The sequence below is a fragment of the Heterostelium album genome (assembly GCF_000004825.1).
Source record: "Heterostelium album PN500 unplaced genomic scaffold PPL_scaffold3, whole genome shotgun sequence".
Classification (NCBI taxonomy): Eukaryota; Evosea; class Eumycetozoa; order Acytosteliales; family Acytosteliaceae; genus Heterostelium; species Heterostelium album.
Window position 1 is genome coordinate 1,109,787 of NW_008805065.1, and position 15,004 is coordinate 1,124,790.

General features: G+C 33.6%; 6 protein-coding genes across 6 annotated transcripts; 5 read left to right on the forward strand and 1 right to left on the reverse strand.

Moving 5' to 3' along the window:
- Nucleotides 1-63: 63 nt before the first annotated feature.
- Nucleotides 64-5,204, forward strand: PPL_03019 (uncharacterized protein; the record flags this gene model as incomplete). Its single annotated transcript, XM_020573994.1, has 8 exons — nt 64-330; nt 1,617-2,494; nt 2,609-3,111; nt 3,188-3,672; nt 3,745-4,032; nt 4,099-4,319; nt 4,844-4,971; nt 5,038-5,204. 8 exons carry the CDS (start codon nt 64-66, stop codon nt 5,202-5,204), a joined length of 2,937 nt encoding a protein of 978 aa, XP_020436066.1.
- Nucleotides 5,205-5,265: 61 nt separating this feature from the next.
- PPL_03020 (response regulator) lies at nt 5,266-5,724 on the forward strand (the record flags this gene model as incomplete). Its single annotated transcript, XM_020573995.1, has 1 exon — nt 5,266-5,724. The coding sequence occupies one exon, from the start codon at nt 5,266-5,268 to the stop codon at nt 5,722-5,724; it is 459 nt and encodes a 152-aa protein (XP_020436067.1).
- A 303-nt stretch (nt 5,725-6,027) lies between these two features.
- On the reverse strand, nt 6,028-6,842 carry PPL_03021 (ATP:cob(I)alamin adenosyltransferase; the record flags this gene model as incomplete). Its single annotated transcript, XM_020573996.1, has 3 exons — nt 6,028-6,246; nt 6,336-6,564; nt 6,643-6,842. 3 exons carry the CDS (start codon nt 6,840-6,842, stop codon nt 6,028-6,030), a joined length of 648 nt encoding a protein of 215 aa, XP_020436068.1.
- A 704-nt stretch (nt 6,843-7,546) lies between these two features.
- On the forward strand, nt 7,547-8,284 carry PPL_03022 (Rho family protein; the record flags this gene model as incomplete). Its single annotated transcript, XM_020573997.1, has 3 exons — nt 7,547-7,651; nt 7,731-7,889; nt 7,967-8,284. 3 exons carry the CDS (start codon nt 7,547-7,549, stop codon nt 8,282-8,284), a joined length of 582 nt encoding a protein of 193 aa, XP_020436069.1.
- A 368-nt stretch (nt 8,285-8,652) lies between these two features.
- On the forward strand, nt 8,653-9,717 carry PPL_03023 (uncharacterized protein; the record flags this gene model as incomplete). The annotated part of the gene is made up of 1 exon (XM_020573998.1): nt 8,653-9,717. One exon carries the CDS (start codon nt 8,653-8,655, stop codon nt 9,715-9,717), a length of 1,065 nt encoding a protein of 354 aa, XP_020436070.1.
- A 945-nt stretch (nt 9,718-10,662) lies between these two features.
- On the forward strand, nt 10,663-14,943 carry nol6 (U3 snoRNP protein; the record flags this gene model as incomplete). Its single annotated transcript, XM_020573999.1, has 6 exons — nt 10,663-10,770; nt 10,873-11,382; nt 11,477-12,080; nt 12,153-12,586; nt 12,666-14,741; nt 14,824-14,943. The coding sequence occupies 6 exons, from the start codon at nt 10,663-10,665 to the stop codon at nt 14,941-14,943; spliced, it is 3,852 nt and encodes a 1,283-aa protein (XP_020436071.1).
- Nucleotides 14,944-15,004: the final 61 nt, after the last annotated feature.

The window sequence follows — 15,004 nt, forward strand, 5'->3', positions numbered from 1 at the left end:
TAAGAGAATGATGACTCTTTTTATTAAATATATATTTAACAACAACAATTATTACATTCATGAATGTTTAGATTCAATCATTTCGAAGAAGAAGAAATCAATAGTAATGACTGGGCTATGAGTTGGCTACGATATTTATTAAGTGTAGAGTTGCCGTTGGAATGTGTTTTGCGACTTTGGGACACCTATCTCTCTGCGCAACTCGGTTTGGATCTTCACGTATTCGTGTGTCTCGCTATTTTAATTAACTTTTCCGAAGAACTATTAGAGTTGGAACACTCTGAGATACTTGGTTTTCTTCAACACTTGCCCGGTATCGATATGGATCAGGTATGTCATAAAAACATAGTATAATTATCAATTAATTACATTACAATAATTATTAAAAATATATATTTATTTTTTAATATCTATCAATCGAATCAATGATACTATAATTTTAGATAATTGCACAAGCCTATAACATAAGAGATGACATCAGAGCAAACAATGAAATATAAAAAAATAATTTTAAATATTATTATTATTATTATTAATTTAATTTAATGTATCAAATCGTGATACAACTGATGATGGTGTTATTTTTTTTTTTTCTTTCATCTGATGCTTATTTTAGTATACTCCATCCTTTGTGTTAAAGTTTGTTTTTTTTTTTTTGCAAACTTAGTTGACCAATTTAGACACATTTTTTGGCAACCCAATCATTTTGTTTTTTATATGATCTAAAAATTCATTGAAAAAAACCATAACCCTTTCTTTATTAAAGTATTTAAGTTTTTTTTTAAACATTTTTTTCTTTGGGGTTTGAAACCCCTTCCCGCATTAGCTAAAGTTTTCAGTTTTTTTTTTGTTTTTTTAATATTATTGTTAAATTTCGACATAATTTAACTCAATGCTCTTTATCGAGTGGAAATCAAAGTGACACGGGCTTCACCTTTTTATTTACTGTTCAAAATAATATTGTTGTATTAATTATTTTTGTAATATCATAGTTCTTGTTTTTTGTTTTTTTTCTTTCTTCACCAAACAAACACGTTCTCTTTTTTATTTTTTTCAAACTCAACCAATTATTCTTATTTTTTGTAGACAACCAATAATTATTAACATTTGATATATCGATGTGTTTGTTATTGTGTTGTTGATAAAAATAAAAATCGAATAACAATAATAATAAATAACTATCCTTAACATCATCTATATATTAAGTAGTAACTCAAGATTATTTATTGTATTTCAATTTTATCAGACAGACAAACAAACATCTGTACAAACAACAACAAATAATAGTTGATTGTATAAACAATTAAAGTAGTAGACACTTAAGTAATACAGTAACACACAGATAAATAAATATTAGTTTTATACGATTTACTCGTTTATTAATTAGTTCACGTGTACCACTAAAATTTCGGTATTTATCTCACAACAGATAAAAATCAATCACACAAACAACACACACATTTTCATAACCCATTGTTCAAAATAAAATATCTAAAGAAAGTTTTTAACAGCAATACTTCAGGTTTTTATTTTTCAATTTACAAATCACAAACAAAATAAAAACAAAAAAAAAGGAGATATAGATTTATATTTTTATTTTATATATATTTATATAGAATAGAATATTACTATTTGATTTGAATTTGCTAACAAGATTCAAAAACTGTAATATGATGTCTTCACCAATTATTCAAAATAATAATAATAACAATAGTAGTAGCGGTGGTAGTAATAATAGTGAAAATAATAGTGGTAAAAAGAATAATAATCTAAGTTTTTGTATTTCAAGCTTTGAAAATGCTCTTAAAAATGTGACCACTGGCACTGTATGCTCACCACCATCAACAAGTGGTGGATTACCACCAATTCCTACTATTCCAACTTTCAATGGTAAATCACCACTGTCCGACGATGTCATTCTGGACTACCAGTGCCCTGAGGATATCGATCAACTCCAAAAGGAGGTTATGAACATTTGGCCAACATTCTACCGATTGTTGTCGGTGAAGCGCGACAATATCTTCCGATCGGTCGTTGATTTGTTGAGCCATGCGCTTGGCGGCGATCGTCGTTACATCATTTCACAACTCAATGAGAATCAATCGACACTCATTCCACTCTACGACAGCAAGATATTCATTGACAAACCGACCACCGCAACCAATAACCCTGATCATCCAATCACCTCTGCTATCAACAGCAGCAACTGCAACACCAACACCAATGGCAGTAGTAAGATCAACCTCACTACATTTTCACCGATTTTCTTAGAACCAATTCCCATCACAGGAAACAAAGATGGTGTACCATCGCCATCGGAAATCCCGTGCAGTGATATTCTCCACCAGATCAAAGACGAACACTCGGTAATCTACAATGAAAAAGAATCGGTTCTTCAGATTCCTTTGTTTTTTAAATTCATTCTCGGTGCAATTACAATTAAACCATTCTACAAACATGAGCTAGATATTCTTAGTTCCAGTCAATTAATTAGGTAAGTATTCATTATTATTGTTGTTGTTTATTTGGAAAAAAGTACAAATCATATGAATTTTTTGTTAACTTTTTATTATTATTTTAAAACAATGTTTTATTTAAAATTGTAAAGATTCGTTAAGATAAAAGCAATTAAAGAGATGGAGAGAATAAAATCCGAGTCACTTTTGAATTTCTTTGTCGAATTTTCATGTACCGACTCTAATGAACTATTTCACAGTTTAACCAAATATCTTTGTTATTATCTCGGTGTTAAACATGCTTTCGTATGTCAGTTCATACCACCCGACACCAGTATATCGATATCGTACTGTAAGGAGGGTGTTATTCAGCCAAACATTGAATACCTACTCTCTGGCACACCATGTGGTGAGCTAACCGCCAAGAAACCAGTTCACTTTGCAAACAACATTGTTTCCTATTTCCCAGAGGACAAATGGTTGGTCGAAAACAACATCGTGTCCTATCTTGGAATTCCATTTTTAGATTCTGTCGGTGACATGCTCGGTCATCTCACTGTGATGAACGATCGTGAAATCAATCCCGATATTATGTATACCTCTATCTTGGCTGCACTTGCAAATAAAACAACAATGGAACTTGAAAGAAGAAAAGGTAATTTTATAAATACTAATTATTATTCTATTCAGAAAATATCTATTTTATTAACTCGCTATCTATTTTTCATTAGTTGCTGAAAACTTTGCAGTTACAAAGGAATTGTTGAACCAATTTCCATCTACTTCCGTTATATTGACCAATGGAGAAGGAAAGATCTCCAGAACATTTGGTGCACAACTATTTGATTTCCAGAGTACAGAGTTGATTGATCAATCGATTGATATTCTTCAATACAATCAGAACTCACAGGATATGCCATTGTCTCAGATGATTCCGGTTAACTGTAATGCCGACGGTACCACCAAGCCGAATGAGGGTATCAAGAAAGAAGTAGTTTGTTCCAAAAATCCCAAAGAGCAATTCCCAGCGGAAGTCTACGTAAAGAACATCAATATTCACAAGGACAAGTTCATTGGTAGAATGTACGTAATAAGAGATATCACAGAAACCAAGAACAATCAACGTGTACTCGTTGAGGCAAGAGATCGTGCTCTCCAAGGTGTACAAATGAAGAGTCAATTTATGGCATCAATAAGTCATGAAATTAGAACACCTGTAACTATTAAATATTAAATACATTTCTTATACAAACAAAACTAATTCATAATTTATTTATTTACTTTATAGATGAATGCAGTTATTGGTTTATCGGAAATTCTATTATCATCAAATTTACCTCAAGTACAAATGAATGTAGTTGAAACACTTCACAAATCAGCAGAACTTCTCTACTCTATTACCTCTGATATTCTGGATTTCCAGAGAATCGAAGCATCCAAATTGGAGTTGGAAATCATCGAATTCGATTTCCAAGGATGTATTGAAGGTATTGTAAATACTTTATCACTACAATTAGATAAACCAATCGAAATACTATTATCATTTGATAATAAGATACCAAAGATATTAAAAGGAGTAAGTTTACTCAGCTGAATAGCACATATAAATATACTTATTTCTTTGTTTTTAAATAATTATTAGGATCCAAATAGAATAAGACAAATACTTTTAAATTTAGGACAAAACTCTATAAAATATACAAACTACGGACATATTTATATAAAGATATCATTGTTGGAACACAATGATTTCAAATGTAAGATTTCATTCTCCATTGAGGACACTGGTATTGGAATGGAGGAGAGTCAGCACTCAAAGTTGTTCCAGCCTTTCCATCAGTTGGATTCAAGTACGACCAGAAAGTATGGTGGATCCGGTCTTGGATTGTCGATTTGCAAGAAGATGGTCGAATTGATGTGTGGAGACATCCGATTGCTAAGAAGTGCACCAATGTCTGGAAGTACCTTTGAGTTCACCATCGAGCTGGAAGAACCTCAACTGGACATACCTCAACAACAAACACAAATCTCAATTGAACAACAGCAACAACATCAACATCAACACTCGGCCTCTTCAACTTCTGGCGGTGCCAGCGATCCATACGGTGGATCGATCGTCAACGAGAAGAACAAACAATATCTACTACTGCAACAGCAACAACAAGCCAGTGCACACCCACTGTCCTACTCGATATTGATTGTCGACGACTATGACTTTGGAAAGAAGATTCTCGTGAGGAAACTCTACCAGGAGATGCCGACTTGCTCCATTAAGACACTGACCACTCCGGAGATGTTGAACTACATGGAAACACCGTCACTCTCGTCCGACGGTAACAAAGCATACGATCTGTTTATCCTGGTGGAGCGTGACTCTTCTTCGCCAGCCATTTACACGTCGCTCTCAATGTCGGGCGGTCACCACCAACATTACCAGGAGCAACCGGATCTCTATCAGATGGCACAACGACTCTCGAAACTACAGAAACTCTCCAAGATTATTCTGGCGTCGAATGTCAGTGTTGAGAACAAGCAGAGAGCCGACTTTTTCATTCTCCACAAACCATTGTCATCCACTCAGATTGTCAAGATTCTAGAGGGTGGCGACGACAATTCAAACTCCTACCAACACGAGTACTACAGCGCGCAAAACCAACAGTTTGGTGCTATCAATTTGTCGGGTCCGTCTTCGTCTTCGAGTGCACTAGGAAAGCGTTCCATCAACCAGATGGCTGTCGACGAAATTGAGTATTCACAGCTGCAGCATCATCAGGACAAACGATCTAGAAGTCAATCGCCTTCAATGATGATGTCATCGGCAGCGGTTGACGACTACGAGCGTACCAAGAACATCGGTGGAAGTAGCGAGCGACGAAAGAACTTTAAGATCTTGTTGGCCGAGGACAACGAAGTCAATAGAAAGGTGGTCAGTATGCAGCTGAAGAAGTTGGGATTCCAGTGTGATTGTGCCAAAGACGGTAAGGAGGCAGTCGATATGTTCAAAGGTGGAAACTACGATCTCATCCTGATGGACTTGACCATGCCAAACACCGATGGACCAACTGCATCGCTACAGATCCGGTCGTACGAGGAGATATACCGATCAAAGAAAGTAATCATCGTTGCACTCACCGCAATGGTACTCGAAGGTTCCAAAGAATATTGTAAATCAATGGGAATGGATGAATTCCTACAGAAACCACTGAAACTCGAACGTCTAGAGAAGATTCTAACTACTTATTTACTACCAATACAACAATCTGGTTGATCTGATTACCTATGTTTAATTAATTATCATTACAAACTTTAATCAATGACAACAAACAAAACCAATCAATTGTACATATATAGAACAACAACAAAACTTATTTATAATATATTAATATTTAAACATCATTAAATCAAATCAAAAATATTAATTTAAACATAATCAATAATGAATAGTAATAATCTTTCATTTGTATAGATCTATCAAAATAAAATAAATAAATATATTGTTATATGATGATATTGACATACTTGTTGGTTTTTTTTTAATTAAATTGTTATATATATAATAATGTTATTGTTATTAGTTAAATTCTCTCTTCTTCCAAAGAGTTTCATTTTTACCAGACTTCATAGCGGCGTACCTGCAAGCAGCAAACAGAAAATCACTCAAACGATTCATGAATACCGATACATTCTCTGGGATCACTTGATGTCTCGATAGTGAACAGATCGATCTCTCTGCTCTTCTGCAAATGGCTCTAGATAAATGTAAGTGAGAACTAGCAAGTCCTACACCACACTATTGAAATGAGAGGAAGATCGTCGGTTGATTAATATTAAGTAGATGTAGATGGGTTAGATAGTAGTTTTCATAAACCATTAACTTACAGGTACAATAAAGTTTTTCAATGGAGGAAGTTTAGAATCCAAGAGGTCGATCCAACGTTCCAATACGATGACGTGTTGATCGCTGAATTTAGTCTTTTGAATGTGTGAGTCTTTTGAGGTATCCAATGGTGTTGCACAACATGCACCGACATCGAGCATCAACGATTGAATCTTCTCAATGTAATCTTGTAATCCATTATTATCGATCATACAGTACTCCAATGCAACTCTATCATTGTTTTGTATTTATATTAATTTCATTTGCTTGAGATGTTCACTTGCATTGTGTATTTATATATTTATATACCCTAATGATGCATTCAATTCATCGATGTTACCAAGTGCATTAAAAAAGTCATCATCCTTTGGTTTTCTTTCACCGTTGAATAAAGAAGAATAACCTTTATCACCTGTTTTAGTATATAATCTACTTCTTTTTAGATCTTCTCCATTGTCTTCTATACTACTATTATTATTACTATTATTGTTGTTTGCGTCGTCTTCCATTCTCTTTTCAGTTTAATTAAAAGTCATTAATGACTTTTGGTATTAGTAATTTTAATTTTTTAAAAAAAAAAAAAAAAAAAAACAAATATATTCATTTCATTTATAAGACAAAGAATTAGAATCAATATATAATTTAAATATTTGGAGATATAAATAACAATAATTATAAAGACGTTGTTAATTAAGTACAATTCCACAAACTATAAAAATTTGTGTAATAATTAAATTTAATTAATTGCATTGTGTGATCACACTAAATTAGGTAAGACAATCACAGAACAATTAATTATACCCAGTTAATTAAGTGGTCCAAACAATTCTTTGTGCAAACTTGTAAATAAATAATAAATAATGGACAAACAAAAATACACAACAATTTAATTAAAATAAAAAAAGTGTTGGACCGTTATTGATACTTAATAAAAAAGTTTGTGTGACCCACCTTCGGATGACCACGAAAATCTTTGCAAAGGCCACCAAAATTTTTTGACCCAATCGCAACCTTAGGTCAATACGAATTTGCAATTTCAGACATTTTTTGTTTTTTCAACGAATCGATGTTTATTTTTGTGATGATAGGACTTTAACAAACCGTTTCTTTTTTTTTGTTATGGCGGCTTTTATAAAGACTTTTAATCTTAATTCTTTCACTTGTATAATATCCAATAATATTATAAAATAATCTATTATTTCTATTTATAAAAATGTCAAAGACAGTTACATTTGCTATTGTTGGAGATAAGAACGTTGGTAAATCATGTGTTCTTATCAGCTATGTCACTTATGCATTCCCACCTGATATTGCACCAGTATGTATTTGATAAATCGAATATTAATACTGCATTTCAATATATTTTTAAACATTAATTTATCCTACTACTCATTTAGAGCACTTTAGGTCTTTCAATTAATAAAAATGTTGATGGAAACAATTACAATATTGAATTTTCTGAAGTTGGTGACTATGATGTACTACCAAAAGCCGATGTATTTTTAATTGTATACTCTGTCACTACTCCATCTACACTTGATAGTGTTCAATCAAAGGTAAGAGAAAATCATTACAGAAAGATAAAGTTGAAAGTTAATTAATAAACAAAAATTATTTTATTTTATTATAATAGTGGGTACCAAATATAAAGAATAATGCTCCTGATGTTCCTTTTATTTTAGTTGCTAACAAGATTGATATGCGTGACGACCCAGCATCAATTGAAAGACTAGCACAAAAAGGAATAGCACCAATCACAACAGAGCACGGTAGATCAAAGTCCAAGGAAATAGGTGCTGCTGCTTTCATTGAGTGTTCTGCACTCACAATGTTTGGTTTACATCAAGCCTTTGATGAAGCAATCAGACAAATCCACACAGGTGTTGGAGGTAAAGGAAAAGCAAAAACTTCATCAAAATCTAAATCAAAGAAATCCTGTGAAATCTTATAAACAGAAACTTCAACATCATCATCACTCAAATCGCGTACTAGAATAAGTAGATAATCTATTCTTCCTACTTTTTTTTCTTTCTTTCTTTGCAACAAATAAATTCTTATTTCATCTTTCTTATTTATTTTAAAATTATAATACATATTTAATATTTATTTGAGGTATTGTTTGGTTTAAAGCTTTATAAGATATTAATAATATCAAATTAAAATAAATGATATTTAAAAATATCTACTTAATTTTATTTTTGTTTTTAGTTCTTTTTCAACTGTCATTGTCACACTCTAAAACAACAATATCAGGATAATGTAGTTTTGTTAACTAATTATTTAGGCAAATAATTATCTTCTTATAATTTGTTATTCATTATGGATTTTAATATTGAAAAAGAAAAGCAGAAATATCTCAATTTGTTAAAGATCAATCCAAATGATATAGATTCACTCTTTTATCTTACAGAGACATTTGATTTTGATGATGTACAGCAAGTAATGGTGCTTCCATCTGGTGAATCGGTGACTAAAGAGCAACTCCTATTGAAAGTGATTTGCATGAATCCAAACTATGGCTATGCATATCACAGCCTTGCTGCACCACTTTCAATAGGTCAGACAATCACACTCAAAAATGGAAAATCAATGACAAAACACCAACTCTACTTGAAAACAATAGAGTGTGATCCAAACTATTACCCTCCGTATTTCAATATTGCAATAGGACTTGCAAGAGATGAATCAATCAAACTAAACAATGGGAGTTCAATGACTCAGCAACAGCTTTATTTGAAAACAATAGAGTTGAATCCAACACATCCCGATCCATATTTCAACCTCTCACAAACACTTTCCAGACATGAATCGATTATATTAAACAATGGCCAAAAAATGACTAAACAACAATTAATCCTGAAATCAATAGAGTTGGATCCTGACTTTCCACCTGGCTATTCTCAGCTTGGAACAACACTATCTGAAGGCCAAACAGTCAAACTTTACAATGGTAAAACAATGGATTGTTTTCAACTTTTCCTCAAGGCATTATCACTGGATCCATCACACTATGATACACTTGTTAATCTTTCGTTTAGACTTACACTTCAATGTAAAAGCGATTCATCAGTCACTATGCCCTCTGGTGAATTAATGACAAAGAAACAACTATACTTGAAGGCAATCCAGGTTGACCCAGATCGCTACGAAGCATACTATTTCCTAGCATTGGACATGAAACCTAACGAAACAGTCACACTCTATAATAATAAAAAAAAGACAAAACAACAGCTATTACTGGAGGCAATCAGAGTCGATGAGGAAGAAACATCGATTTATAAAGACATTGGATTAACGCTTTTGAAAAACAAACAAGCTATTACACTTCCAAATGGTGAACAATTATCAAGAAGACAACTACTTAGAAAAGCAAGATATGCTTAGATTTACAATTATTTAATATTTTTCTATTCCTATATAAATAAAAAAATAATTGAACAACTAATTTTAAGATTGTTGGAATTATTATTAACATTGATGAATAAACTATGATTGTTATTATTATGAACAATGAATGATTTATCTTGATGTTGTTGATGATGAAGATGGTAAAATCAGAGCCCTTTAAGGAGTTGTATTTACCGCAGGGATACCAAACTGTATAGGTTTATTAATGTCGTACGATGTCAATAAAATCAGAGATGAATCTGACTAGAATACTAAAAAAATAAATGAATCAGAAGAAGATACCAAACTGGATAGGTTTAGTAAAGATCTAAATTTTGATTTTTAATTCAAATACAGAGCCGACCAAAACCACATTTTACTACCCAATCCAAAGAGCTCGCTACTAGACCAGAAATTGATGTTTTTATTTTCGAAAGCATAGGTCTTCAAGCTGACTGAGCTTCTTTTTGCGTGTACTAGAATTTGCGATTAATTACAACTAAAAGACTGCTTTAGATCACCATCCATATCTGGTCGTTTATTCCAACTAAATGATAAACTAGTGAACTTGAAAATGCTTTTAAGAATCCACTATACTTCCAAATCTTTTTCTTGGTTTGAGAAAAGGTTTCTTTGTTGGTTGGGGTACTGGTTTTACCATCATCATCATCACCATCAACTTCTTTGATGTTACTCGATATAACACTCTTGTACAAATTCAACTGAACGTTTTAGGAAAAAAAAAAAAAAAAATTAAAAAAATCATAAAAATTAAAAAAAAAAAAACGAGCGAGACTGTGTTCGTCAAAAAAAAAAAAATTCTATTAAAATAAATAAAATATTTTTTAATATTTATCTATAAATCTAACTATAATTATTCGATAATATTATATATTAGTATAATATAGTAGTAGATTCATATAGATCTTATTTAATAAAACCATGGTTGTAAAGAGAAAAGAAACTACTAAAGTTGCTACTACTACCACTTCAACCACCAAAACCAACAATACATCTAAAAATGTAGAAACAACAAAGAAATTAAAAAATGTAAGTATTATTATTATTATTATTATTATTATTATTATTTACTTAATAGAATATTAAGAATACTAATTAATATGCTGGATTTGAATTACTTTAATATTAAAGGATGAAAACGATGATCTTTCTAAATCAATTTTGGCATTGGGAAATGATTATGATGACGATGATTTAAAGTTTCAATCGAAATACTATAATGATGACGATGATGATGAAGAAGATGATCAACAAGATAGTGATGACGATGATGATGTAGAGATGGATGATGAATTGGCAGGTGATAATGACTTTGTTGATGATGACGATGAAGAGATGCTGGATGACAGCGAGCGAACCGTTGGCGGTGGAACTATCACCAAGGAGTACAACGAGGCAACCGACAAGCGATATGCCAACCTTCGTGTAAAGAGCACCGACAGCACCGAGCAATCGAGAGCACCAACCACCGAAGAGATGCAAGAGTTTCGTGAGACACAAGATCTCTTCAATTCCAATCTGTTCCGTCTGCAAATCAACGAACTCTTCCGTGAGATCAAAGTGAACTACACCAAGACAACCGCATTGGAATCTGCACTCTACCAACTAAAAGAAATCGTTGAATCAATACCAGATCAAATTGTAATAACTACCAATACTATTCTATCTAATATATATATATTAAGTTATGTTACTAACATATCTACTTGTTTGTTTTGTAAACTACTACTACTAGGTTAATGTTTATAGTAATAATGTAGAGAGTGTTAAATTGTTGGATATAACAGGTGAGGATTTGCAATTGGAGTTTCAAAAACCATCGGCTGTCGAGATTATCGGTAGTTACATGTTGAAGACGGTGACCAAGTCGAATCCAAACGTCGATATGGCAGTGCAGATTCCAGAGAGTTGCTTTACAAAGTCCGATGCTAACAACTTTAAGTACTTTACGAAGCGTAATCTCTATGTTTGGACATTGGCACAGGCAATAAAGAAGCACAGCAGATTCAGCAACGTTCAATTCACCAACTTCAACGGTGATTCAAACAAACAGATTCTCGTCGTCAGACCAAACGCAGATCCAGCATCGGGTGCACACACTCGTTTCACCATTAGAATCATTCCATATATTTCGAAATCACAATTCAGAATCGACACAAAGTTCAACCCGAATGCCAACTGTATCTTTACAAACAACGAGCAACAACAACCAACCAGTAACACCAACAATACAGTTTACAATGTCAATACATACAAAGATAATGATATAGTATTAACACAACTACCAACAACAACAACATCTACAACCAATTCAAAGAAAGAAAACAAAAAGATATTTGGTAAGTGTTTAACATTGTTTTTACAAAGTATAAGTACTTATACTTATATATATATATTTATATTTTATTTAGAATCAATTCAAAGATCAGCATTTTATAATAATGCAGTGTTGGAAGATGCTTTGTTTTTCGATCATATGAATCTATTGAATGAGAAGATTAGAAATGCACCAGTGTTGATTGATACCATTCAGTTGTTGAAATCATGGTTGTTGGTAAAGAATATTCCAACCATTAATAGTTTCCATCTTTCAATGTTGGCTGCCTATCTCTACAGTATCGGTCGTATCAACAAGGCAATGAGTACCTATCAGGCATTCCGTATGACTCTTGTATTCATCTCCAAAGACTTTAACAAACCATTGGAATTCAAATTGGAAAAGAATTCAACATTGAAACAAGGTGAATACATGGAATCATTCCAAAAGCTATATCCAGTTATCTTGGTCGATCAATCCGGTTTATTAAACATATTCTCAAGAGTTACATCATGGGCATTTAAAGAAGTAAGATTAATTAACTTAACTTATTAGATATAATAACTTACTAACATTATACATCTATTATTATTATTATTATTGTTAGTTACAAAATGAAGCTGTTAAAGCATTAAAGAATTTAGATAGTGGTGACGGATTTGAAGATATCTTCTTGACAAAGAATCATCCATTGTTAAACTATGACTATCTTATTAATATAAAGTTGTCAAAGGAATGTAATTTGAAGGTACCAACTAATGATTACTTCCAGGAGGAGTTGTATACCGATCATTCGATCTATCGTTCACTCTACAGATCATTGACTAATCGTGCTCGTTCCATTAGCGTTGTGTCACAAGCCGAGCCAGTCTGCTGGGATATCAGTCAACCCATTCCAGAGTCGTACAATCGTATTGTGCAGGTTGCCATCCAGTTGAATCCAGATCACTGGCTACGTCTTATCGATATGGGTCCATCGGCAGACCACCGTGACGCCGCCAAGTTCCGACAGGTCTGGGGTGCCAAGTCACAGCTACGTCGTTTCAAAGACGGTTCGATTCACGAAGCCGCTACATGGACACCCAAAGACGGACTACGTCATCTCGTCGTTGAGGACATTGCCAAGTACATCTTGGGTCACCACCTCAAGGTGCCAGCCGCCAACATCCAGTCGTTGATTACCAAGTTCGATCGTGTTCTCCACTCTGGTGCAGCTCTTGAAGATCACACACTGAGCGCTATCAAAGCAAAGGGCAAGCTACAACAGGAAATCAACTCACTTCAACTGCCTTTGAAGATCCAAGAGTTCACCGCAATGAATCCCGCGCTCCGTTACACCAGCGTCGCCACCAGCTACGATCCATCGTACAGCCAAAACACACCGATCGAAATCCTCTTGCATTTCGAACACTCGCGATTCTGGACTTCCGATATCGATTCTATCCACGCTCTAAAGACAGCGTTTATGCTAAAGATTGCCAAGGAGTTGGATGCCGATACCTATCGACCGCAGCTGACTGAAGACTACTTGGATGTTCGCACCGACGGATTCCTCTTCCGTCTGATTCCATACTACTCGAAGGAGACCGAACACTTCACATCGAGACACGCCGATAAACAAAAGAAGATGATGTACTTCCAACGCTCCTACCTACACCATCAACACATCCAAGCACTGCACACCAGTTATCCCTCGTACGGTGCTGCCACCCGTCTAGCTTTAAGATGGGTACATTCCAACCATTTCACATCGACCATTAAACAACAAACAATCGAATTGATAATGGCACATATCTACAAACATGTTCAACTCAATCGTGCTTCGAACGACACCGAGAATAATCAAGTGGACTATCCAGTCACCCCGGTACTTGCTTTCTTCCGATTCCTGCACTTAGTTGCTCACCACGACTGGAGCGAACAACCGATGATCGTTGACTTTACTGATTCTCTGAGCTTGGCCGATGTCAACTCGATCAAAGCAATCTTTGAACAACAAAAGTCGGTCAACAACCTACCACTCTTCTTCATTGCCACCGACAAAGACCGACCCTCTGTATGGTGGAAAGATGTCAACTCTCGTGATGTATCCGTTCGTGAGAGATTCGTAACACTCGCCAGAGAATCACTCGAGTTGATCAACTCCAACTTTAACGACAGTCAATTCGATTGGCTATCGATTTTCCAACCATCGTACACCGAATACAATGTTATTCTAACACTCAACAATCAATATATAACCAATTACGATAGAGAAATTAATCAACTTATTAATTCAACAACATTACCAACACAATCCACCATTCAACAACAACAAGTTAAATCAAATATTAACAACAATACTACTCCAGTAAATCCATATGCCAAAGTAAACCCACTATCACTTATTAAAAATCTAAAATCAACACCAGCACAAACAACAACAACCAATGATAAACCAACCGCTACAACCACCACCGCCACCAAAACAAATATTGTCTCAATCACCAAAACAAATAACAATTTAATTCCAGGTTTGAATATCGTGGAGGTATTCATTAATAAGTTAAACGACAGATTCAATGAATACTGCACCTTTAGCTATGATGGAGTTGGAGGTGATAAAATTGGAATTAAATGGAACACTTCACTATTGGAACCACATTCATTAAAACCATCGAAATCACAATATACAATTCCACTTGTAAGTAATCTAATAACAATATTGTTATGATAATATCGATTTATAATCATTTATTAATTATCTCTTTTGAAAATAATAATAGATTGGTGAAGGCTTAGTTAAATTAAATACATTTGAATTAGTACATGAAATTCAAAAGGTTGGAGGTAAACTAATTAAGAGCGTTGCATTCAATCAAAAGGATCAAATTAAACTAAATTAAAATAAATAAAATAAATAATATATTAATTATCAACCAACTCCTCAATAACAAAAACGATAAA